The 26,218-nt window shown below is 45.7% G+C and overlaps 1 protein-coding gene across 1 annotated transcript in view; it reads right to left on the reverse strand.

Annotated features, from left to right (window-relative positions):
• The window catches only part of ANXA13 (annexin A13), a 74,360-nt gene that overhangs the window by 24,584 nt on the left and 23,558 nt on the right, over nucleotides 1–26,218 (reverse strand). The window contains exons 5-7 of the mRNA XM_077493298.1: nucleotides 24,292–24,325; nucleotides 24,127–24,206; nucleotides 19,804–19,872 (exon numbers count right to left, since the gene is read on the reverse strand). Coding sequence (XP_077349424.1) covers nucleotides 19,804–19,872; nucleotides 24,127–24,206; nucleotides 24,292–24,325 — 183 coding nt within the window. The remainder of the gene's footprint in view (nucleotides 1–19,803; nucleotides 19,873–24,126; nucleotides 24,207–24,291; nucleotides 24,326–26,218) is intronic.

The raw sequence follows: 26,218 nt of genomic DNA on the forward strand, positions 1-26,218 counted from the left end.
GTCTGGCACTTACCTCATCTAGGTGGCGGGTTGCGGGCAGCGGCTCCAGTGTCCTCTCCTCCAACAAGGCAGACCCCATCTGGGTCGGTGGTTTCCGCCGTGCGTCTCCTCTTCCCAGGAGTTAGGTGTCCAATAGGATCGCCTGACACTTTGGCCAATCAGGAAATGGGTCTCACGACTCACTTCCTGATTGGCAGGGAGGAGATTTAGTGTCAAAATAGTGAATATTCATTTGCTATTGTCGCACAACTGGGTGGGACCCATGTCCACCCTTTTTTAAAGCTTATTAGAGCCTCTGGCTCTAATCACGTGCTTCAACCCCTCCCCCCCACCATTGGAATCCATAGTCCAGTCCTGTATGTAGATCAGAGGGCCGGACGCATAGATGGAGGGACGCCACGCACCACTAATGGGTGGGCTGCCACTGATGCTATCTATCCATCTTGTTTTCTGTCGTACTCTTCTCCTTTTTCCTTCCATGTTACATACTGTACTTCTAACCCTTCATTCTGTATTACATAATAATGACCTCTGCATTCTGTATTATTTACTCCTGACCCTGTACTCTGCGTTGCCTACTGTTGACCTCTGAACTCTGTGTTACATAGTCTTGGCTCCTTCACTTTGCTTTACATACTACTGAGCTCTGAATTCTGTATTACTTGCTATTGACCCCTGTACTCTGCATTTCATACTACTGACCTCTGTACTCTGCATTTCATACTATTAACCTCTGAACTCTGCATTACTTACTCCTGATCCCTGCACTCTGCATTGCCTATGGCTGGCCTCTGTACACTGCATTACTTGCTACTGACTTCTGAATGCTGCATTATTTACTATACTGGACTCTTAACCCTGAGTTACTAACTCCTGACCCCTGCAGTCTGCATTATTTACTGCTAACCCCTGCACTCTGCATTATATACTACTGACCTCTGAACTCTTCATTAGTTACTGCTGTCCCCAGGAAAAAAATTCTTCTAATTTCTGTCTCTGTTAGAGATTTTCTCTCACTTCCGTCTGGCAAAACATTGTCAGCAGGACAGGAAATGAGCCCCAGACAGCAGTAAAAACAGACAAGGGCTCCAACCTGACAAGAGAGCTAAGTCTTCCACATTCATTCCAAAACTAAAAATAATAATAAACATATATTTTAACCTTTTCACTGCCAGGGCTGTTTTTTGCATCTTTATGCACACATGTTAAATTATTTTAAGCCTAAAGATTATTCAACATTTTTTTAAAACCAGAGACCCTGGAGGAACAAATAGTAGCAGTTCAATTTTTTTATGTCACATGCATATTGAAACGCATATATTTTGTAAAAAATAAGTAAAAATAACCAGAAGGTTCTTTTTGGTGCACACAATATTTTACCCAATATTTTCGTAGAATATAAACAATGAAGTTTTGACAGATTGACAGCTCAATCCTGCATAGTGCAATAGAAGGATGGGAGATGCAGAGGATGCACCTCACAAAGCATGGTGCACAAGGCTGGTGCCTTTCCTTCCTCAGCCTGTCCCTGGACCCTGAAACAAAGTATTGCACAAATTCCCCTCTTAAAGATATTTTAAACTCTGATGCCAGCCTGGAGGAGTTGGATCCCTCATAATACATTTATATGATATAAGAGCTCAGGGTGTGTTTTCTTTTTTTAGCTAAAAAGACAGCCTTTATGGTTTTATTGACTAAGCCATTGCAATTTGATGTTAGCAATATTCGGACAATGTGACCTAAAATGGGACTTGAGAAGAGGGAATTTGAGGAAGAGCTTCTTATTGTGAAGTCAATGGATGACAGTAACATTACTTGACTAATAAAGAAAATATTCAGCATCTCTAGAAAAGTCTTAATGGTGCAATTCTTCCTCAGTTTTCTGCAATCTATCAATACTGGGCTCCACATATACATGTGAGCATAAAAAAATCTGAAATAAATAAGGCATATGGATCAAAATATATATAACAGATGTATTGTACTTGCTTTAGCCTTTTCCTGAGTTAAACAAAGTTAACAGAAAATATGGTTTCCCTGAAGTCTCATTGACATTATCCTTATTAAAATATTTTCAAAAAATTCAGCCTTTCCCATCTTTCGAGAATTTCCCAATTTTACTGATTTTGTTTTTTTCTTGTTCTACTGTTTTGTACTGATTTGTTGCTATGGATATTTTTTTTTGATTTTATAGCATGTTTATTTGTTAGATTTTAAGACCATGTGCTGTTTTAAGAAGCTAAGGCTTCCCCTATTGATAGGCAAATTAACCAGTTGGACTGGTGCATGAGCAAAGCACAGTAGGCTCTTTACAGGATATGATGTAGAGGAAATAAGGGCGAGGGGGTGAACTTTGAACAGGCATGTGGCCAGACAAAGGACAGAGTTATTTTGAGAACACAAAGGAGCAACATGTGTGCTGGAAGTTGGAGGACTTTTGGGAAAGCTGTTGGACTCTGAGCAAAGAATGATGATGAAGATTCCATCGCAAAGTTGAGTAGCTGTTTAGTATATTTATTGCATACATATTGTGCATGCTTATTTGATAGGAATATAGTCAGCTTTTGCATATTGTAGGCAGATTTTGTTATACATTGCATGCTATGAATTGTGTATCCTGCAGTTATGTGTGGCATTTCTGTTTATTAAAAGTATTAAAACATAACAGAGGTCTAAGCTTCCTTGGTTTTATTGCAACATGACCTTAATAAACAACAAGCAAACATTTTGGGGGCTTGACCTGGATTTGATCTAAAGCTCAATTGAAGCAGACCCGTTTTCTGTGGTGTACAACATAGCTTGTGCTAAGTAAAAATGCTGTACAATCTGTTTAGTAAAAGCACATTAATGCACTGCAGAAGTCTGAGCTTCCTTGTTTATAACACAAAGTAACCTAAATAGATTAAAGCAAAATAAGTAAACACATTGTTTACAAGAGAGCAAACTAAAAGATCATAGTGATAAGCCAATGCTTTCTGTTCCAACACATGGAATGCTCTTATCTGTACAAAATTCAACATGTGTATCTGTTTCTTTATCTGCTTTCTTTAGTTTAGGTACAAATTGTACTGTGGCCCTTTGGATGTTGGGAGCCACACTTGAGGTCCTCTACATTCCCCAAGTTGACCACCAATAGATAACTATTATTCCAACTCTAGCCTTACTTTGTCAGTTTCTCTTTGATAAGTGCATGCAATCCTGGTTACACAATAACATTGTTCTTCATTGCACCCAACTTCTCCACACCACTGTGCACCCCAAACCCTCTGCTCTTTAATGGGGCTTTTTAAAGGGTACCTAAAATCAAAACTTTTTTTTTAAGTTTTGGATATTTGTGTCCCAGCTAAGAAGATTCACAAATTCTATTTGTCCTGGTGACAATTTTCACTAGGACTAAAAGTAATGGGAAATTTTGAGTTGTCATTACAAAACAGGAATAGAAGGGAAGTCTTCCAATGGGGAGACTTATTCAGATGACATCTGTCCACGACACGATTTCCCTCACTTTGGAGAGAATTACTCTCATTCATGTCTATGTGACAGGAAGTGAAGAGAAATCTTCTTTTTTTTAATTTAATTACTCTTTATTGAAAAGGATCTTTTCACTTTTTTCTCTCTTTTTTCTTTTTTTTCCATGATATAACATAGACATAGTTACAAAAAATTGACATATAAAACAAGAAGAAGTACAGATTCTACCATCGTAAAATTCACCAAAATACACAAATGTAACCATTAGTGATGGACGAACTTCCGACGGGACGTTTCGCGAACGCGAAATGCGAACGGACCCAAACGTTCGCGAAACCGAACGTTCGCCGCGGGCCCCATTGACTTCAATGGGAGGCGAACTTTGCAAACCTTCATGTCGAATTTGCGGCCACGTGGTAATTATTAGGGGGTAAAACGTAGTCCCACCATCTGGACAATGACATAATACATGTATGAGGTGAATTTGGGATCGATAACTACAAGCATTTTTATTTTATTTGGGAAATTGTTCTAACAATTCAGGACTATGGAGCTAATGAAGGCAATGGAGGAGAGGGAAGGTCAGGGACCAGGGTAGGCAAAGAAGAGGGTGCAGGAGATGATCACCAGCAGCGTGACATACCGGAATGACACATGCACCGTGATAGAGGCATCTGACAGCAGCACCGTAATACAGAGCACTGACAGCAGCACCGTGACATACAGCGCTGACAGCAGCACCGTGACATACAGCGCTGACAGCAGCACCGTGACATACAGCGCTGACAGCAGCACCGTGACATACAGCGCTGACAGCAGCACCGTGACATACAGCGCTGACAGCAGCACCGTGACATACAGCGCTGACAGCAGCACCGTGACATACAGCGCTGACAGCAGCACCGTGACATACAGCGCTGACAGCAGCACCGTGACATACAGCGCTGACAGCAGCACCGTGACATACAGCGCTGACAGCAGCACCGTGACATACAGCGCTGACAGCAGCACCGTGACATACAGCGCTGACAGCAGCACCGTGACATACAGCACTGACAGCAGCACCGTAAGCAGCCCCAGGAGGAAGTCAGCACAGCACAGGGATGGTGTGATCCCCTCATAATAAGAACCCCCAGGAGGAAGTCAGCACAGCACAGGGATAGTGTGATCCCTTCATAATAAGAACCCCCAGGAGGAAGTCAGCACAGCACAGGGATATCATAAGCAGCCCCAGTAGAAATATGACACCGCTCAACCTCTTCAAAGAGGAGGGTAGGGGCATATAGTACGGTGTGCTTTTTTGGGTCAAGGAAGTGAGCCAAATGAATTAAGAAGGTCTGTGTGCTTGATTAAAAAAATAGTTTATAGACATATACATGGTCTACTGGTCACATGTGTTGAATTCCTCCGAGATCCATGCCTCATTCATTTTTAGAAATGTGAGGTAGTTAACACTGTGGTGAGCTAGGCGAGTACGCTTATCGGTCACAATCCCCCCTGCTGCGCTGAACGTCCTTTCGGACAGGACACTGGATGAGGGGCAAGCCAACAGTTCGATTGCAAATTGGGCAAGCTCTGGCCAGAGGTCAAGCCTGCCCACCCAGTAGTCTAGGGGTTCATCACTCCTCAGAGCGTCCACATCGGCCGTTAACCCAATGTAGTCGGACACCTGACGGTCTAGGCGTTCCCTGATGCTGGATCCGGATGACACCTGTCGATGGGTCGGCTGAAAGAATGACCTCATATCCGAAGTCACCAACACATCTTCAAACCGGCCTCTTCTTGCAGGCGCTGTTGGATTGGTACCCGCAAATCCTTCTCTGGGAGTGGGAATTGCTCCTCTGCCAGCGCACGCAAAAGCAGAATGCAGCATTTCTCGAAGCAAGGCCTGGAAGTGCTGCATTCTGACAGCCCTCTGCGACGGCGGTAACATTTCCGCCATTTTGTGTTTGTACCGGGGGTCTAAGTACGTTGCCACCCAGTACTGGTCCTTGACCCTCATGCTTTTTATACGGGGGTCCCTATTAAAACACTGGAGCATGAAGGCCCCCATTTGCACTAAAGTGGAAGCGGTGTGGTGGCCTGGCTCCTGCTCATCATCCAGGATAATGTCGTCCTCTTCATTCTCCTCTCCCCATCCTCGCACAACAGGGATCCCAGAAAGGTTTAAAGCATGCTCTTCTTGCTCCTGCTCATCCGCCCCGGCACCATCCTCCTCTGACTCCTCATCAGACTCCTGTTGTTGACTTGTCTCAGATAGAGTAGCCCCCCCTGGGAATTCATCCAGCATTGCGACTTCCTCATCTTCCCGCTCCTGCTCCTCCACAGCCTGATCAATGACACGACGCAATGCACGCTCCAGAAAGAAGGCATAAGGTACCATGTCACTGATGGCGCCATGGCTGCGACTGACCAGTTTGGTGATCTCCTCAAATGGCCGCAGAAGTCTGCATGTGTCGCGCATGAGCAGCCACTGGCGCGGTGAAAAAAAACCCAGCTCCCCAGAACCGTTTCTTTCGCAGAGTTCATACAGGTAGACGTTAACTGCACGTTTCTGCTGGAGCAGCCTATCAAGCATATAGAAGGTTGAGTTCCATCGCGTCGGGCAATCGCAAATAAGACGTCTGACCGGCAGATGGTGTCGCCGCTGAATGTCAGCAAGGCGAGCCATGGCCGTGTAAGATCTTCTGAAATGGGCCGAGATTTTCCTTGCCTGCCGCAAGATGTCCTGGACCCCAGGGTATTTGACAAGGAATCGCTGCACGACCAAGTTTAAGACGTGTGCCATGCACGGCACGTGCGTGATTTTGCCCTGTTTCAATGCGCTAAGCAGATTGGCACCGTTGTCACACACCACTTTACCAACTGTCAAATTGAGCGGTGTTAGCCACTCATCTGCCTGTGAACGCAAAGCTGAAAGGAGTGCCGGGCCAGTGTGGCTCTTTGCTTCCAGGCACAACAGACGCAGCACGGCATGGCAACGTCTCACCTGGCATGTGGAATAGGTTCTGGGGAGCTTGGGCGGTGCAGTGGAAGAGACGCTAGCAGCGGAAAAGGAGGAGGCAGCTGAGGAGGAGAGGGAGGAGGATGGAGTAGGAGGAGGAGAAGAAGAGTCAGGCCTGCATGCAATCCGTGGCGGTAAAACCAAATCTACACGGGTGCCACGGGTTACATGCTTGACGGCCGTCAGAAGGTTCACCCAGTGGGCAGTAAAACTGATATACCTTCCCTGCCCGTGTTTGCTAGACCACGTGTCTGTGGTCAGATGTATCTTGGCACCGACACTGTGTGCCAGAGATACATTCACTTGCCGCTGAACATGGCCATATAGCTCTGGGATGCCCTTCTCTGAGAAATACTTCCTTCCTGGGACCTTCCATTGTGGTGTTCCAATGGCCACAAATTTGCGAAAGGCCTCCGAGTCCACCAGTTTATATGGCAGTAGTTGGCGGGCTATGAGTTCTGACAAGCCAGCCGCCAACCGTTGGGCAAGAGGGTTATCCGGCATCATCATTTTTTTACGCTCAAACATTAGGCCCACGGAAGCCTGCCTTTTTGCAGAAAAATGTGAGCTTGGCGTGATGGAAGGTGGAGTGGAGGACAATTGTGAGGAGAGAGGAGAAGGAGAAGTAGAAGACGAGGCTGGACGGTGAGAGCCTGCAGTGTGGCTTTGTGTGTTCCGTTGCTCCCACTGGGCTCGGTGATGGCTGCTCATGTGCCTTCTTAAGGCGGTCGTCCCTAGGTGAGTATTGGGCTTACCGCGACTAACGCGTTGACTGCAAAGATTGCAGATGGCAACGCTATTGTCAGCAGCGGACACGTTAAAAAAAGCCCACACTGCGGAGCCATGTGCCGGTGTCCTGGGAGCGCCAGATGTGACCGTACATGGTCGATGACTCGCTCCTGATACATTTGCAGTCTGCTTTGTCCCTGCTGTGCAATGTAAGTCATTGCTGCTTCTCCTCCCTATCTGCTGGTCCATATCTCCCTCTGAACTCCCCTCCTCTTCCTCTCTTGTGGGCACCCACGTGACATCACTAGACACGTCATCATCAACGTCACCTTCCCCACCGCTATAAGTAGAGATCTCGGAGTAGGCAGCAACACCGGGGACCAACCTCCTCCTTGGGCTGATCTGGGTACTGGCGTCAGACTGCTGAGTAGCGCTTGTTGCTACCTCCTCTTCCTGATCCAATACCAAGAGTGGCTGCGCATCAGAAATGTCCTCTTGATATGGATCGGAAAATAATTCCAGTGACTCAAGCGGAAGGTATGTGGTGGTGGTGGTGGTGGTGGTCGTGTTGTTGGTGGTAGTGTCTTTGGGGGTGCACATAGCAGAGAGTGAAGAAGAGGGTGCAGATCGAGAGGATGAGGAGGGTGCAGAAGAGTAAGGCTGAGCGAGCCACTCAACCAAGTCTGGTGCATCCTTTAAAGTAATTGAACGCACCTTCTGCAACTTCCCACTTTGGCTCAAGCCTGTTGCTCCTGCCCTACCCCTACCACCCCTGCGGAAGGGCCTGCCTCTTCCTCTGCATGTCATTTTTTAAATGACCCTGTGACAAAACTCTTAGTCCCTATACCGCTGAAGGACTGCTGCAGTATAGGTGAGCGGTCAGCAGTGGTGCACGTCAACCCTATCTATTGTGGACCTATAGCGGTCCTTACAGAACAGCAGACTGTACCGCACTCAAGCCTATGTACCGTAGCACCCTATACCAAGTTACCAGTCCTTATAAGAACTTTTGTGGAACAAGCAGGTTGTGTGTTAGTGATTAGCAGACTGTACGTCAGTCCCTATACCGCTGAAGGACTGCTGCAGTATAGGTGAGCGGTCAGCAGTGGTGCACGTCAACCCTATCTATTGTGGACCGATAGCGGTCCTTACAGAACAGCAGACTGTACCGCACTCAAGCCTATGTACCGTAGCACCCTATACCAAGTTACCAGTCCTTATAAGAACTTTTGTGGACCAAGCAGGTTGTGTATTAGTGTTTAGCAGACTGTACGTCAGTCCCTATACCGCTGAAGGACTGCTGCAGTATAGGGCAGCGGTCAGCAGTGGTGCACGTCAACCCTATCTATTGTGGACCGATAGCGGTCCTTACAGAACAGCAGACTGTACCGCACTCAAGCCTATGTACCGTAGCACCCTATACCAAGTTACCAGTCCTTATAAGAACTTTTGTGGACCAAGCAGGTTGTGTATTAGTGTTTAGCAGACTGTACGTCAGTCCCTATACCGCTGAAGGACTGCTGCAGTATAGGGCAGCGGTCAGCAGTGGTGCACGTCAACCCTATCTATTGTGGACCGATAGCGGTCCTTACAGAACAGCAGACTGTACCGCACTCAAGCCTATGTACCGTAGCACCCTATACCAAGTTACCAGTCCTTATAAGAACTTTTGTGGAACAAGCAGGTTGTGTGTTAGTGATTAGCAGACTGTACGTCAGTCCCTATACCGCTGAAGGACTGCTGCAGTATAGGGCAGCGGTCAGCAGTGGTGCACGTCAACCCTATCTATTGTGGACCGATAGCGGTCCTTACAGAACAGCAGACTGTACCGCACTCAAGCCTATGTACCGTAGCACCCTATACCAAGTTACCAGTCCTTATAAGAACTTTTGTGGAACAAGCAGGTTGTGTGTTAGTGATTAGCAGACTGTACGTCAGTCCCTATACCGCTGAAGGACTGCTGCAGTATAGGTGAGCGGTCAGCAGTGGTGCACGTCAACCCTATCTATTGTGGACCTATAGCGGTCCTTACAGAACAGCAGACTGTACCGCACTCAAGCCTATGTACCGTAGCACCCTATACCAAGTTACCAGTCCTTATAAGAACTTTTGTGGACCAAGCAGGTTGTGTATTAGTGTTTAGCAGACTGTACGTCAGTCCCTATACCGCTGAAGGACTGCTGCAGTATAGGGCAGCGGTCAGCAGTGGTGCACGTCAACCCTATCTATTGTGGACCGATAGCGGTCCTTACAGAACAGCAGACTGTACCGCACTCAAGCCTATGTACCGTAGCACCCTATACCAAGTTACCAGTCCTTATAAGAACTTTTGTGGACCAAGCAGGTTGTGTATTAGTGTTTAGCAGACTGTACGTCAGTCCCTATACCGCTGAAGGACTGCTGCGGTATAGGGCAGCGGTCAGCAGTGGTGCACGTCAACCCTATCTATTGTGGACCTATAGCGGTCCTTACAGAACAGCAGACTGTACCGCACTCAAGCCTATGTACCGTAGCACCCTATACCAAGTTACCAGTCCTTATAAGAACTTTTGTGGAACAAGCAGGTTGTGTGTTAGTGATTAGCAGACTGTACGTCAGTCCCTATACCGCTGAAGGACTGCTGCAGTATAGGTGAGCGGTCAGCAGTGGTGCACGTCAACCCTATCTATTGTGGACCGATAGCGGTCCTTACAGAACAGCAGACTGTACCGCACTCAAGCCTATGTACCGTAGCACCCTATACCAAGTTACCAGTCCTTATAAGAACTTTTGTGGACCAAGCAGGTTGTGTATTAGTGTTTAGCAGACTGTACGTCAGTCCCTATACCGCTGAAGGACTGCTGCAGTATAGGGCAGCGGTCAGCAGTGGTGCACGTCAACCCTATCTATTGTGGACCGATAGCGGTCCTTACAGAACAGCAGACTGTACCGCACTCAAGCCTATGTACCGTAGCACCCTATACCAAGTTACCAGTCCTTATAAGAACTTTTGTGGACCAAGCAGGTTGTGTATTAGTGTTTAGCAGACTGTACGTCAGTCCCTATACCGCTGAAGGACTGCTGCAGTATAGGGCAGCGGTCAGCAGTGGTGCACGTCAACCCTATCTATTGTGGACCGATAGCGGTCCTTACAGAACAGCAGACTGTACCGCACTCAAGCCTATGTACCGTAGCACCCTATACCAAGTTACCAGTCCTTATAAGAACTTTTGTGGAACAAGCAGGTTGTGTGTTAGTGATTAGCAGACTGTACGTCAGTCCCTATACCGCTGAAGGACTGCTGCAGTATAGGGCAGCGGTCAGCAGTGGTGCACGTCAACCCTATCTATTGTGGACCGATAGCGGTCCTTACAGAACAGCAGACTGTACCGCACTCAAGCCTATGTACCGTAGCACCCTATACCAAGTTACCAGTCCTTATAAGAACTTTTGTGGAACAAGCAGGTTGTGTGTTAGTGATTAGCAGACTGTACGTCAGTCCCTATACCGCTGAAGGACTGCTGCAGTATAGGGCAGCGGTCAGCAGTGGTGCACGTCAACCCTATCTATTGTGGACCGATAGCGGTCCTTACAGAACAGCAGACTGTACCGCACTCAAGCCTATGTACCGTAGCACCCTATACCAAGTTACCAGTCCTTATAAGAACTTTTGTGGAACAAGCAGGTTGTGTGTTAGTGATTAGCAGACTGTACGTCAGTCCCTATACCGCTGAAGGACTGCTGCAGTATAGGGCAGCGGTCAGCAGTGGTGCACGTCAACCCTATCTATTGTGGACCGATAGCGGTCCTTACAGAACAGCAGACTGTACCGCACTCAAGCCTATGTACCGTAGCACCCTATACCAAGTTACCAGTCCTTATAAGAACTTTTGTGGAACAAGCAGGTTGTGTGTTAGTGATTAGCAGACTGTACGTCAGTCCCTATACCGCTGAAGGACTGCTGCAGTATAGGGCAGCGGTCAGCAGTGGTGCACGTCAACCCTATCTATTGTGGACCGATAGCGGTCCTTACAGAACAGCAGACTGTACCGCACTCAAGCCTATGTACCGTAGCACCCTATACCAAGTTACCAGTCCTTATAAGAACTTTTGTGGAACAAGTGAGTTGTGAATGTTTAGCAGACTGCAGCAGAAGGGCAGCAGTCAAGTATAATATCCTTTCTATATTTGGAAGAAAGAATATTATACATGTACAAGCCTATTACTGTACCACTGATACCAGTCCTGAAAAGAACCTTTGTGGAACTAATAATAACAGCAAGTCTTTAAAATTACCCTCACTGCCTGACAACACTGCTTCCTTCCTGTCCCTATACAAATTGGCAAAAAAAGAGAACGATTAGTGGTTACTGGAACAGCTCTTTTGTGGACCTTGATAGTAACAGCTAATGATGATGATGATGATGATGATGATGAAAGACTAATCTGGCTGTCCCTGTAGCATACACCGTCCTTTCCCTTTCTCTAAACTAACAAAAGACACTCAGGCTGCTGCAAGAATCAGCAGCACAGCAAACCTATCAACACCTAACACCTATACCAGTCCTGAAAAGAACTTTTGTGTACCAAATAGCTAGTGGTTTATCTCTCCCTACTCCACACAGGAACCTGTCCCTATCGTAACAGAAGAAAGAATGTAAAATGGCCACCGGATCGGGTGTATTTATAGGTTAGGGGGAATGTACAAGTGTCCATGTGCTGTCATGTCTCAATTGGCTGTCCTGTATCACATGATAAACGTGTCACCAAAGGTTAAAGTTCTTGTATACATTAAACACGTAAGTCCGCCGCGGCGAACGACGGAAAAAGGCGTTCGAACGTGCGGACCGCGAATGTCGGAAATTCGCCGCGAAACGACCGCCGGGCGAACCGTTCGGCCATCACTAGTAACCATATAATAACAAACTGATTATCCCTACACCACTTACTAAACCACCCCCCCCCCCAATACCCCATTCTGAGAACACGTGTTGCTGACGCAGGCCTGACCAATTCAGGCCGACCAGCGGGCGAATGACAGATCACTTCGGGAGCAGTAATAGAGAACACCGAAGAGTCCTCAACCTACGCCGAGCCCAAGCCAAGTAAGTACTCACTAAGTCTTATCATCCTCTGTCTCATCCAGGGGGTAGCCAATATCCCTCAACCATGGGTTCCAAAGTGCCCTAAATTTTTTTATATTATTTTGTCTAACAAACATTGTTCGTTCACACCAAATTGTAGAGTTCATGGCGTTTACCCATGCTTGTAATACTGGGGGGCTTTTTGCCTGCCAGTTCAACGCAATTAGTCGCCTGGCTTGGTATAAGCACCTCAGTATAGATATCTTTGTTACAGCAGATACTCTACCCCCTTCCATAATCCCTAGCAGACAAGTCTTAGCTTCTGGTTTTAGGGCGGCGTTGAAAATCCTATTAATTCTATGTACAATTTCTATCCAGTACTGATATAATTTTGGGCATTTCCATACCATATGGAGAAGGTCCCCTAATGCCCCACATCTGGGGCAGTTGCCGTTGGATTTTCTATTTATTTTCCACATTTTTTTAGGGGTGTAGTATGCCCTATATATAAAGAGCTTATGGGACATACGCTGTGATGGAGAGATAGATACCAGGTTCCCCTGTGCTAGGGTCTCGTCCCATTGCTCTTGCTTAAGTGGTCCCAGATCTACCGCCCATCCCCTTCTACTCTTATCAGGTCCCTCTCCTTTCAACACTTTGTCCTTAAGTTTTATGTATAGCTTAGAAATCTGGCCCTTTGTTTGCCTTCGTTCAAGGAGTTCCTGAAGTAGGGGGGACTTTGTCCTCTCAATGGTAAGTGTGCTATACTGTGCTTGTATCCCATGCCTCACTTGCAGGTAGGTGTAGAACGTTTTATTCTAAATGCCAAATTCCTGCCGAAGAGCCTCAAAAGATTTCATAGAATTCCCTTGGTAGAGATGGACTAACCTACTAATCCCTCTTCTCTCCCACTCCAGTGATTTACCTATACTGTTTAATTCAGCCAGGTCTCTGTTGTTCCATAGGGGCGTGTACTCAGTTACTCCCTCATAGTCTAGGAGTTGCTTGACTGTCTGCCATACCTTCCTCGCCAATACGTTGGTAGGACATTTGCATGCAAATGAGTTGGCCTCCAGAACCTCAACTAAAGTTTTATGATGTGCTTTGTCGATCATCAATTTATGGTTTGGGCTACCACCTCCTCCAAGCCCAGCCCCAGTAAAATGCTGGAGTTGGGCTGACAGGAAGTATGTTCTTGGATGTGGTATCGCTACTCCTCCTTTTCCTGCAGACAACTGCAGTGTCTGCAAGCGAATACGAGGCTGTCTCTTCCCCCATATCAATTCACGAATCAGTACCTCCAATCTGGTAAACCACTTCTGGTTGATCCAGATTGGGGAGTTATGAAGGATATATAGGATCTGTGGCTGCCAAATCATTTTAACTAAATTACAGCGGCCTGCCACAGACAGAGGGAGGCGACACCAGCTGTTAACCTTTTGTTCCAGCTTCGCCAGTAATGGTACCAAGTTCTCCATAATGTACTGATTTATATCTCTAGGAATCCAAATACCCAAATATTTTAGCTTAGGCACCACTTCTAATCCCAAAACTGACGATGGCATTAAATCTCCTGGTCCCGACAGTGGCATAAGGGCTGATTTGCTCCAATTGATGACCAGGCCCAAATTCCTCCATCAGCTGCACTACATTAATTAGAGTAGCGTCCGTGTCACCGATAAAAAACAAAACGTCATCTGCAAATAGGGCCACTTTCTCCTCCTCCGGTCCACGCCGGAACCCCTGGATGTCCGGGCGCGATCTCGCCAGCACTGCCAGGGGCTCCATAGCCAGCACGAACAGGAGGGGAGAAAGCGGACACCCCTGTCTCGTACCCCTTTCTAAATGAAATGTATCGGAGAATCTAGTCCCCATTTTAATCTTTGCCCTGGGCCCCCCATAGAGCAACTTTACCCATTGAATAAATAACGGGCCGAAGCCAAAACGTTCCAATACACCCCAAAGGTAACCCCACTCCAGACTGTCAAAGGCTTTAGTAGCATCCAGGGCCAATATGGCACCTGGGCTTTCATTGTCTCTGGGTATTTGTAAGTTTAGGAAGACCCTCCTAATGTTAGTGCTAGTTGTTCTGCCCGGGATAAACCCAGACTGGTCTGGATGTATTAACTTATGAATATAGTTGTTTAAGCGAGTTGCTAGGGCTTTGGCCAAGATTTTTACATCTGAGCATAACAGGGATATCGGCCGGTATGACGAGACCTCCTGTTGATCCTTCCCCTCCTTTAAGATTAATGTAATATTGGCCTCTAACATTGAGGCAGGAAGCTTTCCCGCTTCTAGTGCGTGATTTAATGTCTCCAACAATGCCGGCATCAGCTGTTCGCTATAGCGTTTATAAACTTCTACTGGGAGGCCATCAGGGCCAGGTGATTTATAATTAGGCATACTAATCATTGCACTTTTTAATTCTTCCAACGTAAGTGGGAGATCCAAATTCAGTTTATCCTGATCTGAAAGCATGGGAATCGCTGCTTGATGTAAAAAATTAATGGCCAGGTGTCTATATTCCTGTGTAGTTGATTTATATAGATTTCTATAATAATCGCTAAGTACCTTCATAATCTCAGGGGGCCTGGAGACCAGGTCTCCATTCTGTGCTTTAATTGCTTGTATTACTGTGGAGGGACCATTGGATTGTACCAATAAGGAAAGAACTCGACCCACCCTTTCTCCTTCACCAAAATAACGTTGACGTTGGAAGATGCGCTGCCTTCTTTAAAAGGGCCATTCTATATATTTGCTGGCAGTCCACCCAGGCCTGTTGCTTCCCTGGCGTTGGGTCCTCCACAAACACTCTCTCAGCCTGGATAACATTTCTAATTCCTTCCTCTTGCTCCCGCGCTTCCTTTTTAGATATTGCAATTTTTTGTATAAGTATACCTTTGAGAAAGGCTTTAAGGGAGTCCCAAACAAATCCGGGAGCCGCTGTCCCTCTATTGATTTGGAGAAATTCCCCTATCTGTGCCCCTAGGAGGTTGGAGCTATCAATTAGCTCCAGCCAAGCAGGATTTATTTTCCACTCTCTCTGTGGGGCGCTCTCTCCCGAACACAAGGTTATAACTAAGGGGGAATGATCTGAAATCCCGCGTGCCCCATATTCTATGTCTACCACCACCCCTGATGCCGCTTTATTTCCCAAACCCATGTCTATTCTCGATAACGTCTGGTGGGTGCTAGAGAAGCAAGAGTACTGCCTGTCCTCGGGATGTCGTATTCGCCAAATATCACTTAATCCAACTTCCAATAGGAATTCGTGTAGCCGGCCCGTTCTATTCCCCCCTGGGCAAGGAAATCTGTTGAGACTCTTATCTATAGTTTCATTAAAATCTCCGGCTATAATCCATGGGACCCCTGGTTTACCCAAGCTAAACACAAGGAATTTGTACATAACCTCTAGCTTGAAGGGGGGAGGTATATAAATATTGGCCAAGACATATTCTTGCCCATCAATCAAGCAGTGCAGAAAAACAAATCTCCCCTCCCTATCGATCTGAGACTCTTTACATAAAAAGTCTATTCCCTTCCAGACTAGTACACTCACACCATGAGAATATGATGAATAAAAAGAGTGATAGTGTGCTTGAAGATTCCGATTGTGTAAATGGGGGGCCGTGGTTGGAGTTAAATGGGTTTCCTGTAGGAAAACCAAACCGGGTCCCTTCCTCTCCATCTCCAACATCACGGACCCCCTCTTCTTAGGATCTCCCAGGCCCCTCACATTCCATGAGGTTATGTTCCACCTACCCATTAGTTCCAGTAGTTACTATATCCATGTAATGGGGGGGATGGGGGGGGAGGGAGCCGCATCCTCCCCCCAGCACCGCCCCCCATCTCAACCTGCTCCCCGTCACCACCCTAATGTCAACAGCACGTGTTCGAAAACTGAGCCCCCTCCCCCCTCCCTCCCAACCCTGCCCATCAGAGCAACCCCTAGGGGTCTCGACTGTAGCCAGTATGATCTCACCCCATTCAAAAATACCCGTGCTCCCCACCCCCCCAGACAATCCTACCATGCCCATTTAACATAGATTCAAGGTGGGATTATAATCCCTCCATGGCACCAATTATGTCCCGAAGGAGAGAAAGGGAAGGAAGAAAGAGAAAAAAAAAAAAAAAAGGGGGGGGGGAGAGGGGAGGGGGAGATGCTGACAAGGCTTCAAGAATTCAATGGCCATAATAGTATATACCCCCAAAGTATAACCTTATCCCCACTACTCTCACCCCCCCCCCTCAAGTCTCTTCCTCCCAGCTCCGCTATAGAACCTCATTTGCCGCATCCTGTGTAAAATAATATTTAATTTGTCCTAATAGTGTCATAGTGCTCCATAACCCATAGTGCTTACCCTACGCCCTTTGTTATATCGTTGTCCCTCTTCTCTCAAGTAGCAGACAGTGGCATTATACCTTCCCCTCTTGTTCGTTAATATACATTCATAAACAAAATATTACCAATAATATTTATACTCAATTTTTATATGCATTCCCTCACACCCACCCCCCCACCCTCGCACCCCAACTGTGGATACACCTTACATATACTTATACACAGTGTAATTCACATATAATACACAATAACCTGTGGCGCATTAATCCCCATTCCTGTTGATACATTATACCCCCCTACTCATCCCCCTCCCGTTCCCCACCTCTTCAACCATTAATAACCTGTGGCAAAAACAGTACAAAGCAGAGCAAAACAGCCAGAACCCAAAAAAAAATAAAAAATTCTGGGGGGGGGACCCACCCCTACCCCCCTCCAAAAGCTAATACAAAAGATAATACAGAGTGACTCTAAATGCCACTTAAAGAGACCCTTTATGTTCCTCCAGCCAGTTCATAGCCTCCATTGGAGAGCTAAAAAATAGTGTTGAGTCCAGGGCGGACACCCGGAGTCGGGCTGGATACAGTAAAGCGTAGGTTATCTTGTACTTTTGCAAGATGCGCTTAACAGGTACAAACTCCGCTCTCTGTTTCTGCAAGTCCGATGAGAAATCTGGGTAAAATGACACTCTAGTCCCTCTATAGAAGATGTCTCCCAATCCCCTAACTCTCTGCATCAAAATCATTCGATCGTTATAATTAATAAATTTCAATATCATTGGCCTACAGCGTCCCTCTGCCAGATACGATCTAACAGGGACTCTGTAGGCTTTTTCAATGCAAGAGAGCGAAGAGAAGGAGACACCTCCCAGTAATTCCTTAAACCAGTTCTCCAAGAAGATTATAGGATTAGAGCCCTCGCTTCCCTCTGGAAGGCCAATTAGTCGCACGTTATTCCTGCGACTTTTGTTGTCCATGTCGTCAATTTTAGATGCTTGTGCGACAATTTGTTTCCGGAGTGAAGCAATTTTTTCCTGCAGGGGGGATAGTTCGTCTTCCACCATACTTAATCTTCCCTCTAGGGCATTTGTTCTATCAATGGTATTGCTTAATAGTTGGCTCACAGAGTGCAGTTCATTTTGAATATTTTTTAATTGGCTGTCCAGGCCCAAGATAGAAGTTTTACACTCATTAACCGCCGACAGAATCTCTCGTAGAGTAGGCTCACCACTCCCTGCAGGTTTTTGGGATTTATTATTCTCCCCTTGGGGTAGCTCGCCACCCCCCCCTCCAGGAGGTATAGGTAAAGTACCAGGGTCTATTGCCACATTACCCGCACTTCTCCTATCCCCCAATGTCCCCTGGGCCTTAGGCTGGCCTGCTGATGGGTAAGGTTGTGTTTTCCTGCCTGGTGAAGTTGCATGTGCAAACCGTTCAAGTTTTGAGGCCGCAGAGGCTTGGTGTAATTTTTCCTTAGCAGCACGTGTCTTTTGGTTCCCCTCCCCTTGTGACATGTCCTCCACAGCTCTTTTGCTGAGCATAGCAATACTTACAAACCAACAAAAAAAAAAGGAAAAGAAAGAAAAAAAAAAAAAGGGGGGAGAAGACCTTAAGCCAATGGGAAGTAACGTGTCTCCCCAAGACTTTCCAGCAAAGGAAATACCCTTGTTACGCTTGTTGCTAAAGGCACAACTAGCAATACATCCCAAAGCAGTAGGGGGGGTGGGTGGCAAGCCATCCGTCAGGACAAGGAGCGCCAATTTGCTGCCGTGCTAGCAAAAATTTTTTTTATAAGCTTACAGTTACCATCTTCAGGGCTCTTAAGCATACAGGATTTTGTCCAAGTTTTTTCCTTCTCTCTCCCTCTTTTCCCTTCCTCTTCTCTCTCTTCCCCCCTTCTCTGTTTTTTCCCTTTAATAGCTTCCAGCAAGCCCTGCTGGGCTTTACAACATACCCAGCATACACAGCATACCTCAAGGTGCCTCAAGGCTCTAGGGATACTAGGGAAAGCGGTTCCATTTATCAAAAACCCGGTGATATACTCTACCGGGTTCCAACGATAGTATCGTCCCAGTCCGAATCGATCGCCGGACCTCCTTGCTGTATCCTCTTGCGGCGTCGGATGAAAGCGTTCGGACCTCCTTGCTGTATCCTCGTGCAGCGTCGGATGGGAGCGTTCGGACCTCCTTACTGTACCCTCGTGCGGCGTCGGATGAAAGCGTTCGGGTCTCCTTACTGTGTCCTCGTGCAGTATCGGATGGGAGCATTCGAATCTTCTCTCCAAGATCTCGCGATAACCCGAGCCTGCCTCGAGACCGCTATTCGGGTAGTCTCGGCGGCTCTCGACACTTCCCCGGCTTTTCCGACGGTCCCGGCAGGTAGGGAGGGGGGAGATGGCATACGATCTCCGAAGTCAGCCGCTCAAAACGAAGCCTCATCAGAGGAAAGTAGCTCAAATACCTCGGATCTCATGGCGGAGGCAGGGAGGCAGGCGGAGGCAGGGAGCACGGGCATTACTCACACTCTCACTCACTCACTCCCACCTCCATCCGGCCACCGAAGAGAAATCTTCTTAATACGACACAGATGGCAAAAATACCTGACAGGTGTATTAACTATTGCCTACTCCCATTCAAAATGAAAACAATAAATTTTTTGGCTTGAGATACACTTTAAGTTCTGAGCTGTGTGATGACTACAATAGCTCGTCTGGTGCATGCCTGGCTGGGCTATTGAGAATGCATCCCCTAATCCTCTGGACTATGGGGGGCGGGGGATCATCAATTTGCTTTGACCACAAGTAGTTTGTGTGAGGTATCACACAAACTAGAGCATCACTCAGGAAAAATGTTGCCTTGCCAAGTCCATGCACAATACCTCCACCCACTTCCAACATTGTTGCAATCACAGTGCCTTTTGGGACATGTAGTATGGCAGTACTGTGTTGCATTCCCTCTTTCTGCTACAGCAGCATAGTTGGATGGTTGAGTTATCTAAATCATGTGACTGTCACAATAAAATAATTTTAAAGGTATTTAGAGGCAAAAAAGCATACAAAAAAAAAATTGTAACAGATAAACAGCGAGCAGGAGGGAACTGGATTGCTTGATTAGTATGTTTTCAGAATTTTTTCTTTAAATGGAATATATTCATAGTGTAACACTGTCATTTCAGAGACATAAAGTTATTACTTACTTCATATAACCTTTGGGCATCCTCGCCAGCACGTTTTTCATTAATTTCTAGACCTTCATCCCGATTTGCCTACCAAGAAACAAAATGGACAATTATATGTAGCACCCTGGTGTTTAGGCAGGATTTCTAACAAATTTAGTTTGCCGTGTAGTAATTGTCCTGGCTAATTGTTAGAAGAGCCACTGATTCCTCTCTAATTCTGGAATTGCTGCACCTTTTCTCTTCTGTCACTAGATGGCACTGTGGCTGATGACATTAGATCAACAGGGGCATAGCAAGGTCAGATTATGAATGGATGGGGTGTCTCAGCCAATTGGCAGGGGTTTCTTTAGTTCCTTGGCCTGCTGGAAGAGCCTAATAATTTGGGTAGAGTCAGGTGATCAGGGGGTTCTGTGTCACCCAGGTGGCTGTCTGAGTGGACGTGTGTTATGTCACCCCGGGTTGCTAGGCCAGAAGCCAATCCCGGGAACCAGTCTTGGTTGGAGGTAAAGGGGAAGCAGTTGCCACTAAGGGACCATCCACCTTATTACAGGAGAGTACTGTTAGTAAGCTTGAGCAAGCACCTGAGCAGTCTTCTCACCAGCCGGGGACAGTGAAGAAGTGGGAAAGCTTCAATGAGTGCCAAGCCAGGGATCTAGCGGGTTAGCCGGGGTGATGCTTGAGGAGTATACAGCGGTTTTAGCTTTGGAAGAGCTCAGGAGATCCAGTGATGACTGGGATCTGGAAGTCTAGTGAGAGACTAGGAGCTCAGTGAGTGAAGACCTAGAGTGGGATTCTGTGAGATAAGAGAAGAACTATTCTGTGTTACTAAGAGTTACGTACGACTATCTTCAGTGTTTCAAGTTCAGTTGACATAGGAGACAGCGGTCCTACCTATACATATATTGCATCCGGCTGGAGGCCTTTCCCTGTATAGCTGTCTTCCTATAGTGAATCAGCCAATTACCATTGCATCTACCTAAGGGTGTCCTGGCCCTAACTCGCTCTCCCACAGTTCTTGTTAAGAGACAATAAATCTCTTGTTTGCATTCAAAAAGTGACTTTATCCCATCATTTCATCTTGCATTACACCCACCATGCCTGTTAACCCACTCTACAAGGAAGGATGTCAGCATTCCCTGACTCTGGAGGTCACCATCAGGCCTGGGAGGTTGTTACATATAAAAGGACTTTAAACCTTTTTTGAAGACAACCACCCTCCGGCCTTCTCTCTCCTACATGAAAACTTAATGATAGCAGATGCCTCATAAACATAAAGGTGTTTTCAGACACTTCCTTCACTACTACATCAATCATCCTATACAAAGTCCAAGTAGAGAGACAAAGGTTTGGTTCTCTCAATTGTGGACCACAAACAAGGACAAAGGTCTGCTTATGACGTGTACACACGACCGGACTTTTCAACAGCAAAGGTCAGACGGAACGAATCTGCTGGACAATTCAATCGTGTGTGGGCTTCATTGGACCTTTGCTGTCTAAAAATCAGACGGACTTTAGATTTAAAACATGTTTCAAATCTTTCCCACGGTCTCGAGTCCAGTCGAAAAATCAGTTTGTCTGTATGCTAGTCCGACGGACGAAAACCGACGCTAGGGCAGCTATTGGCTACTGGCTATGAACGTCCTTATTCTAGTCTGGTCGTACGTCATCACGTTCGAATCCGTCGGACTTTAGTGTGATTGTGTGTGGCCAAGTCCGTTCATTCGGAAAGTCCGTCGGAACTCCGCTGAAAAGTCCATCGGGAAGACCGTCGGACCTAGTCTGCCGAAAAGTCCAGTCGCGTGTACGCGGCATTAGAGACAGATATATTCTCCACAGGCTTGAAGTCAGGTTGCATACCATTCCAATGGTTTATTGCAACCTACCCATATGTAAAGTACCCAATACGAGCAAGGCCCTCTGATTACTCCTGTATTGAAATGTATTGTAACTGTACTGTCTGCCCTAACGCTGTAAAGCTCTGCGCAAACTGTAGGCACTATATAAATACTGTACAATAATAATATTATTGGGTTCTCCTGTCTCTTTTTACCTTTACTTTACTTTTTTTTTGGAGTAAAAAGCCTATGATGATTAAAGAAATCCTGTTGCCTAAATTGCAAGAAATAGAAACTGATAGTGGTAGGTTTCCTTTATTCAATTGGTAATTTTTATGATCAATAGCTGGTCAAAAGTGGTTGACACTACTAGAAAATTGGCAAAGTAAAGGCCCAACCAGCCATCCTGAATTCCACAAGGCACAATGCTGGGGTCTAGACCTAGTGGCGTGTGCCAGGATGCACAGTCCATTTCCCATTCAACATTATTGGAGAGGTAATCTTCTGCCATGGTTTCCTGCATAGTCCAAATGCTAATACCACTTCTAGAAGCAGGTAGTCAAGTTGTTGTGCTGCATGTCATCTCCACACTCCTCTTTCTCAAAATCGAATGTTTAATTTGCATTTTATTCCCCATTTCACTGCACAGAAAAAATATCTAAGAATTTAGCAAGAGGAGTTCACGGAGTTCACAGCAAATTTAGCTTCAAAAACATTTAATTCACATCACCAAGATTATACGTTCCCTAGTGCGCATTTACCGCCTCTCTTACCAAAACAGTGACATTGCCGACAAATCTAACCACAGCTAATTTAGGTATTGAGACTGAAATCCTGAGAATAAAGGAAAGAAAATATCCCTTATAATACAGGCAAAGGGACCTGACTCATCTGTCTGGAGGGATGTTTTTAATAGAATTTCTTTCCCTATTCTTGTCTTTATTGAGATTGTCAATGATACAAACCACAGAATAATTTATTCAGGTAAAACATGCTGCAAAATTCTGCACACACAGTTTTTGTTTTAAGGGAAATTAGAATGGTTTGTAGTCAATTGTATGATTAAATATGTATGTAACTAATAAGCTTATGTACAGAATATTTTTCCAAATTCAATGGAAAATCTTTGTTAGAAATAGAAATGTAATACAAAGTGCTTCCAGCTGATCATTTTCTGACTGCCCCTGAATGAATGAATGAAATACTTATATAGCGCACAATGCGAACTGAATCGCCTCTAGGCGCTGTGGCGAGCTTTGATCATCTGCTAAAAGAGGAAGGTCTTGAGTTTTTCTGAGTTTCCTGACTTAAAACCTGATTTGGAGCTATATGAGGGAGAGGAGGGAGACGTTCCATCTCTGTGTGGACTAAATAGCAAATAAAATTACAGCCTATTAAGTCTTATCAAGTTGCATTAAACCCAAGCTCAGTGAAATCTGAAAATGTTACCTTGCAATGGGGATATACCCACATTGGAAGGTTTAACTTCTTGTTTCTGTCTAGGGAATAATAAAAATATTCTCTGCTGCTTCGGCAGACAGCACTCCCCTATACTGGACTGTCCCTTGCTATCATCAGGTCCAATGTAGGACTATGGTCATTGCATTGGTCTTGATGATGTCAGGACCTTAGATCGATGGAGTATGGGAGAGAAGACACTGTGGGGACTGATCTAGCAGCATGAAGGGTTCGGAAAGTAAATCTTCTCTATGACCCCTAGACCTAAATGAGCAACTAACCCTTGTAGTGTGGGTGCAGCCCAACCGCAAGGTAACATTTTCATGTTTCCTGGAAGTTGGGCTTTAAGTCCTACCTCCTCTTAACACTAAGTCCCACCCCTATAATTTAACTGTCATTTAACTGTGCTAAGCCTAGTACTTACCATTTATTTATTTTTTCGTTCAACCCAGCAGGTTCAACGAAAAAAAAATCCTGGCAGCTCCAACAACCCAATGTTAGTACAGCAAAATCTCCTGCTGTTCTATTGTGTTCTAACAGGGAGGTGCCCCCCCCCCCCAGAACACTCCGGTCAGTGCTCTTGGCAATTGGCTGAGATTTCTGATCGAGAGCCGGTCGTCTGATGGTTTTCTAGCATGCTCGTCTGACAGAAGCCAGACGAATGGCCGGCTTCTGATGGACCAACTGCCATACACACAGGCCGAATGACGGCCTGTTTTTATTGAAAAGGCCGATGTTCCCCAACATTTGGCCCATATGTACTAAGCTTTAGGTTAATGAATGGAGCTTAGCACCAAGCAGTAGGGCTTAATCCTGGCTAGAGTAAAAGTTAAGACCCCATTAATAGCCCTAGCCTAGAATCCAAGGAGTTCCTTATGATCATGGAAGATGTAGGAACCATAATGTGCCTGGACTATTGTTAACATAGAAAAGTTTGGGCCACCCAAGATTCACTTTAGGAGCAAAGACTTTTTCTAATGCTAGTCACAGAAACATTCCTACATGCTGGCAGTTTTCTGCCATGTTGAAATGGTTTGGTATAACTTACCTGCAGCAGTGACACCAAAATCTTCTTGAAGTATCCGCTGGTATCACTTTTTACATCGTCCTCCAAGTCTCTGTCGAACACTAAGGAAAAATAAAAAAATGTGTCAAATATGAAAAAAAAATAGAATTGCTGTCATTTAAAATTTTAAAAGAAAATTGTACTTACGCTTTTTGTAGGCTGCTTTTATGTTGCGTATTTGCTGTAAAAACGAGAAAGAGTAACATATTCAAAACTTGAAGATGATCTAAAAAAAGACATGCTAATAGGTTAATTGACTTCTGTTCGGTTGCGGCTGGTGCTTGAAATTTTGAGGGGAGCAGCAAACAAACCTGGCCCTCTCACTTGCATAACCCCCCAACACTCGCAATAAATCCCCCCTGTCCCCCGAAACTCGCACTAAATCCCTGTCACTTGCTTAAATTTAATCCCCCCGACACTTACTCGATCAGGAAGGCGGCGATCCACTTGCACCCCCCCAAGTGCTCGATTGAACGATCAGAAAGGCAGCGATCCATGGCCTTACCTTGTGCTGTGGAAGAAGTGTGGGGAGGAGGTTGCGGAGGGAAGAGCCAGGGCCATTGCTTGACCTTCCGGCTGAACAGGGAGTGGGTTCTGAGACCCGATTGGCTGGAAGTCCTAGGACTCCCTGGCCAATCGGGGCTCAGGACCCCCTAATTGTCTGGGAGGAGAAGCAGGAAAACATTGGAGAAAATGAATTCGCTAATGTCCCACAAGTGAGCCCACCCTTTTTGAAGCCATATAGGCTCTAATCACGTGCTTCCAAAAAAGAACTCTCATTGAAATCCATGCGTCCAGCGACCTGCACAATGATTGGGGCCGGGCGCACGAATTAGGGGGGGCAGCGCCCCTAAAGAGCGGACCACCACTAGGTATGTTTAGATTGGCCCTACTATATGTGTGCTTGTGAGTATGCATGTGTGATTGTAAGCTCCTTGAGGACAGGGACTAATGTTAATGTAATGTACTGTAATGTAATGTACTGCCAAAATTGTTCATGGTCTATAAATACCAAAGAAAATGAATAAGCTATTGTGCAGACTAGAACCAAACTGTCATTTAATGGGGCACATAAGAGGGCCAGGAGAGTGGTAAGTAACACCAGGTGAAGTGGATGCAGCTCCTCTCAGATTAGGTCTTGAGATTCTAATGCACATATAAAAACTAAACACAAGAGGGCGCCTCCATCTAGGTGTAGCGATTTATTTAAAAAAATATAAAAGACAATAAAAATGCACTCACTAGTTAAAAGTGGATCAAGGCTTGTTATAAACCCAAATAGACCTCCATAGGATCACCGTGGTGAAGCTGAAGCAGAGTTATTGAGGGAAGTACAGCTGTCAGGCTTCATGCTGGAACATAAGCAACAGCTTAGAGAAGTAGCAAGATGGCTGCAGATGGCTGCAGCCTCACGGTGATCCTATAGAGGTCTATATGGGTTTATGACAGGCCTTGATCTACTTTTAACTAGTGAGTGCATTTTATTGTCTTTTATATTTTTTTAAATAAATCGCTACACCTAGATGGGGGCGCCCTCCTGTGTTTGGTTTTTATAGGTGCAATATAAATACCTGTATTACATAAATAAAACGAAATGCAACTGCAGTGATTATGAATGTTGAGTAAAATCCATACGACTAAAGTTCGACCAAGCACTGGATCATTTCTGCATGTTTTTCACATTACTTGTAGGACAGCGGGCTGACCAACAAGCGAGAAACATGGAAAAGAAGTCTCAGCATTGTGCTGCGATTTGGTGACAGATGTCTGCTAAAGGGCAGCGCATTTCTCTGCGTGTTGGAATGAACCTGTCTGGACTAAACCCTAACAGGATAAATATTATAAGGATAAATAGTAGACTGGGGTAGGTTAGGTCAGAATGTAAGGGGTTAATCATTCCAGGGATTATTTGGTGTCTCCAATGGATGATTAGAGGTCCCCCTCTAACATAGTTTTATTATAATAGTTTTAGTTAAATATTTATTATGTGTTGATCCTGCCAGAAGATCTTTTATTTTTCTCTTCCTTTAACATGGTGCCAGTGCTGTTCATTCTGCAGGGAAATTGGGCAGTC

The sequence above is a fragment of the Lithobates pipiens genome, unplaced genomic scaffold (assembly GCF_037356315.1).
Source record: "Lithobates pipiens isolate NorthernLeopardFrog02 unplaced genomic scaffold, aLitPip1_a1.2 Scaffold_19, whole genome shotgun sequence".
In the NCBI taxonomy this organism is placed as follows: Eukaryota; Metazoa; Chordata; class Amphibia; order Anura; family Ranidae; genus Lithobates; species Lithobates pipiens.